The sequence below is a fragment of the Phaseolus vulgaris genome, chromosome 3, assembly GCF_000499845.2.
Source record: "Phaseolus vulgaris cultivar G19833 chromosome 3, P. vulgaris v2.0, whole genome shotgun sequence".
NCBI classification, from domain to species: domain Eukaryota; kingdom Viridiplantae; phylum Streptophyta; class Magnoliopsida; order Fabales; family Fabaceae; genus Phaseolus; species Phaseolus vulgaris.
Genome location: NC_023757.2, coordinates 47,633,073 through 47,638,738, shown reverse-complemented (window position 1 = coordinate 47,638,738; position 5,666 = coordinate 47,633,073). Strand labels below are relative to the sequence as shown.

General features: G+C 29.3%; 1 protein-coding gene across 1 annotated transcript; it reads right to left on the bottom strand.

The window, feature by feature from the left end:
• Positions 1–3,337: 3,337 nt before the first annotated feature.
• On the bottom strand, positions 3,338–4,392 carry LOC137808285 (ethylene-responsive transcription factor ERF010-like). Its single transcript, XM_068609316.1, has one exon. It carries the CDS (start codon positions 4,008–4,010, stop codon positions 3,570–3,572), a length of 441 nt encoding a protein of 146 aa, XP_068465417.1. The 5' UTR covers positions 4,011–4,392; the 3' UTR covers positions 3,338–3,569.
• Positions 4,393–5,666: the final 1,274 nt, after the last annotated feature.

Below are 5,666 nucleotides of genomic sequence, written 5' to 3'. Positions count from 1 at the left end.
TAAAGGGCCAAGTGCTATTGTCAAACTTATCAATTCTGATTTCTAAATAAAGAAGGAGATGTCATAAATCATAACTGGAGAAGAACGCGGGATATCTTAAATTTTGCTATATTCGTAGATAATTCTGGTCCGTGACAAATAATGATTCTTTTTGTGGAATGTTTGAAATTTGCGAACTGCGACAGAGACACACTGTCAAGGCCCCGTGTGAATTTGAATGTTACCACCTCATAATGCTAAGTAACTCATTTCTTATTTTCACACTCAAAAATGGTTTCTAATTTTCTTTTTAAAATTTAAATAACTAATAGCAGCGGATAATGGAAACTGGTGGACTTTTTTGTATTCACTTTTTGTTGTTTTTTTTCACGAATTAAACGTGACAAATAGCATTCTTGATATCGAATCTAAATCAGACCAGGCATAATGCTTTCACATCATTTTTTTTGTAATTGCGACTAAGGATGTTCTTGATTAAAAAAAACCAATAAATTATGTAAAACCAATTAAACTACTCTTGGTTTCATATTGAAAATTAAAAACAATCTACTTATATGTTTAGATTAAATTAAAAAATAATATATACCTTTTAAAAAACTTATAACTTTATTGTATTTCAATTACCACATATATTTATATGATAATTGATATAAAATAATACTATTTATTTATGAATATAATAGCAAATTTGTTTTTTCTTGTTATAAAAGATTTAATAATTTTTTAAAAATTGTTTTACAATTTTTTAAAAGATATTTAATTATATCATAATAACAAAAACCACAAAAGTAGGCAGACTTATATTTTATTTTTACATTTAGTTTAGATAATTATTTAATAAAAGTTTAACTTAATAGTATCACAAATTTTCATAATTGTAAGTTTGTAATCATACTTTATCATTCCAATTAGGTGATTCTTTCATCCCTTAACAATTATATACTTTCTAAGGATATATATGTAAAAAAAGTACAAATCAATATGAGAACTAAATCAAAATTGATGTAATGAAGTAAACTCATGTTATGGTAAAAAAAATGTAGGAAAAAATTCAAATTAAATCAGATCTTGTTGAGACTTTATTTCCAAACTAGTTAAACTATTAACACATTTGTTGTAATCATGAAAGATGTGTGAAAAAACTTTCAAAATTTAAGCATTTACTCAATTATAAAATTTAAGCATTTACTTGTAGTTATACAATACTTTCATTTTACTCTCAAGCACCAATATACAATATTATAATTGTTAAAATGGTTAATCACCATTATATAATTAATCATTTTCCAACCATAATAAAAAATGCTTTAGAGAATTTTTTTTGTCAAAGTTGAGATATAAATAAAGGACACATTGTCAACCTACTTAGCCGCCATGCTTTTGGTTGACAAAGATTGTAGAATGAGATTACACACAGGATTTGTTTGATTAGAGAAGGATTAACTATCAAATGATTTGATATTACCCAAAAAAAAAAAAAAATTGAAAGAACTGTGGAGAACATTTTAAATTATTATGAGATATGTTATAAGGATTTTTTTTCCTTTTTTTTAAATGTGTTTTTCGTCGCAAAATTATTTTTTGTTTTTAATTTAAATTTGAGATCTCTTTAATACTTAAAGAAAATATTGAAAAGAGTTTTTATTAGTTTTTTTTATGGTACAAAATCATTTAGAGATAAAAAATAATTAATTATTTTATTGACTAAATTAGATACTATTTTATAAACTACTGTGATTCTAAATTAGTCTCTATTAATCTTTTAGAGATTAATACCGAATTTAAAATATTAGTAGTTAAAACTTTGGTAACTAATGTTTAAATATTAATTAAAAAATTATTTTATAAATTTTTATTAATAATAGAAATTACTTTAGATAGAAAAAAAAAATAGTTTATAAAATGGTTTCTAATTTACTCAAATAGTAATCAATAATTTTAATCTCTAAAACTAGTTTTTATTTAATAATTTTTTTTAATGATCGCAAATAAATTTTTAGTATGAATTAAAATATTAAAATATTTTATATTGATTCATCATGTGAATATTGTAATATTATAATAGAGTTTATGTTCAAGTTATATCATAAAAAATATTAACAATGATTCATTTCAATAATTTTCTTATTAAATATTATTCAAAAGAAAAAAAATAATTTTATTTAATCTATTTTTTTTAATCTTTCGTTAATAAAATTGGTTTTAGAAGGTAGCAGAGATTCATTCAGAGACTGGAGGTTTGGTTTTTGAGTTTCCACATGATTGGGTACAGAAATAAGCATGTCTTGTGTACAGGTGCTGTTCTTTTCATACGTCTTCATTTATTTAATTCTCTATATTGGTTTATACATTGAGTGACGAATATACTGTATATCTTAGTTAAGTTGGTGTTTTATTAGGGTTTGTACTAGTGGGTTTTTAACTTTTCTTCTTGTACATTTTCAAGTCATGCAGAATCTTTTATTTGTAACATCTGGCCAAATGTGGATTTGTTTGGAGACAAAAACCAAACATGTATCAATGGCCCCTCTCTTCAGTCTATCTTCATGCAATCTTCCAATCATGTCTCTAAACAGATTTATTCATCCTAGCAAACCAAACATGGAACACAGCTCACATGTAAACCAGAATACCTCACATTCAACGTATCAAATCAAAACCTAAATATTTTACAAATCTAGTATTTCGGAACCAAACTCTTATTAAATTACTTCTCTTTAACCTACCATCTTTTAAGTGTTTTTTTTTCCTATGCTGGATCACAAAACAAATAAAACTAATTAATTTAGGAAACAGTAATCTTGTTTTGGAAGGTGAAGGAGGTAATTATAAATTTGGTTTGACGTTGGAGACGCATCTGTTTCTTACATTTTGGGTTGTTTTTAAATTTTTGTTTTGTATTCTATTTGTTGGTTGCAATTGTCGTCCGAGATTTGACTCGAAATGGACAAAAATCTGAGACGACAGAACCGATTAACCGACCCCATCCATCACCAATCGTTATCATCGAAACAGAGTAGTGACCACAGCATCTTCCCCTCCAATGGTCCCTTCTCTTCACACATACAACTCATAAACCAGAAAAACACCCAACTTCCAATTTTATTATTTTTCACTACACTTATTATAATAATCTTATGATTACTAGAGTGGTTAACATGCCTCTCTCTTTTTCCACCCTACTCCTTAGCATCTTAGGCCATTGCCACCCTATCTAACCTTTTCTTTTCCAAATAAAAAACACCCCTTATTATTTTTACAAAAAGTTGCAATTTTTTTTTCAAAACTCTTAATTGGGACCCAAATTGTATCTCAGGAAGAGAAGTACACGTCTACATTTGAAATGAAAAGCAACATGGAAGAGGAGTAATTTACATTTAAAATTTTGACAGCACCAAAATTCCTGTGAAATCCAGATTAAAAAGTAAAACAACAAGTTACAGAACAGAAAGGGGCCTCATGTCACCATCATCATCATCACCATCACCTTGCTCCACTATAACCTCCACAGCGCGGCGCACATTAGCAACGACCCCAACACTCGGGTGCTAAGAAGAGAGTAGAAGCTTCTAATCCCCGTCCCAGTCACAATCCGAATTTTCGGGTTCGGGTGTCTTATTCAGGTCGACCCGGTCAGCAAATTCTCCGACGGCGGAAGCGTGCGGGTGCTGGCGGTGGAGCGCGTCGACTCTGGCGCCGACCTCGGTGGCCCTCTTCCTGATAGAGGCAGCGGACATGTCAGAGGCAGCGGGTGCGGAGCCCTCGACGGCGAGAAGGTCGGGGAAATTGAGGCGGGCGGAGGGGCCCCGAAGATAGAAGACGGCGGTATCGTAAGCACGCGCCGCCGCGACTGGCGTGGAATAGGAACCAAGCCAAATCCGCGAACGCTTGTTGGGTTCTCGAATCTCAGCGACCCACTTGCCCCACTTCCTCATCCTGATTCCTTTGTAGCGCGTGGTTTCACCCTCTTTCCCTCTCCTCCTCGTGCTTCCTCCTTCTCCTTGTTCCATGGCTACCTCTGCAAAAAAGGAAGCACCAGTTTTTCTCTCTCTTTCTCTGTGTGTGAAATTCCCTTATGGAAATCAAAGGGGCAGAGGGTGAATCTTCATAAAAAGCATAAGCAAATAAATAAATGAAATGGTGCGAGAAAGGGTATTGGGGTTTTGCAGTACAGAGACACTGAGCCGAGGTTGTCGCCTGCTTGAACCATCCACGTCCAAACCCTGTTGCCCTCTGTTTTATACCACCACCTTTTTAATTACCACTTTTTTTTTCAAAATTCACCACACTCTAAACAAAATTAATATTCACCGACAAAAATAACATAAACAACCTACCGGGACACACGCTATATGTAATTTTCCTTTTTTTTTTTAATATACTATGTCGTCCTAACCAAATCATATACGCATCCATTTAACCTAAATCGGAATTGTATTGATAAAGTTAAGGTTAATTTGTTATCAATGTGATACTAATGTGATTCATAGTTTATGCATGATCTCTATTCATGAAAAATGAATGAATTCTAATAAAGGTCCAAATATGTTTTCTAATGTTATTTCTTTAAATGGGCTGAGATATTAGAGATCTCATTTGATTGAAATATTAGAATTTTCATTCAACTGATATATTATAGATTCCATTCGGCTGAGATATTAGGTATATCATTTTAACTGATATTAATTGTTAAAATTATGTTGTAATCAATTTTATTTGTATTTGTTTTTATTCTTTTTTTCATAATATTATACACCACAGAAAAATTAGTATGATCTGTCCACAAAAAATTTATAAATATAAAAAAAAAGTAATTAATTTTTTATATATTCTTAATACATATTACCCTTATGATATTTGTATATTTTTATTGATTTGAGTGTCACATATTTATATATACTGTTAAAATCATAATTAAATACAATAATAAGTTAAAAAAATTTAACCATATATTTTATACTTATTTATTTATTTTATATTAAAATAGTGTTTTCTCAAAAATATAATTCATTATATTTTATAAGACCATTTATAATTTATTGAAGTATAATTTTTATGATAATCTTTTAATATATAAAAGTAAAACATACAAATTCTTGTTTATAAAAAAATATTTATTAATTATTTTTATTGTAATCAATATATTAATTACTGAAATATTAAACTAAACAGATGTATCTGAATGCCATATTATAAAGTGATCAATTTTTTGGAAATAAACTCACCAAATTTCTAGCTAGAAAGAAAAGGAAAATAAATTTCTGCATACAAACTTTATACAAGCTTGATTCAATTTGCTTCATTCATATCAAATTTCAGATTTTTTTTTAGATTGTGTTTTAAGGTTATTTGAGTGTGATGGAAAGAGAGGGTGGAATAATGTGTGAAGGGGAAGGAAGATTTTATAAACTTGCATTAGTGGATGAAGTGATGTGTTCTTTTTGTGTGTAGTGTGATTAAATCAATACAGTATGCATATCTTTGTTTAACTTATGAACTCTGATTTGTGATACTAAGAAAGAGAAAGGAAGAGAGAAGAGAAAGACAGAGCAAAGATTGTGAAATCTCATAATTAAGGGGAGAATGATTTTGATTGTCTAAAAGTTTTACATAAACTTGAATGCCCAAAAGTTTTACATAAACTAAAATATTTAATTTATTAGATA

What these genes read in the sequence shown, in the direction of transcription:
- LOC137808285 (XM_068609316.1), bottom strand. Translation starts at nt 4,010, where the DNA reads ATGGAACAAGGAGAAGGAGGAAGCACGAGGAGGAGAGGGAAAGAGGGT.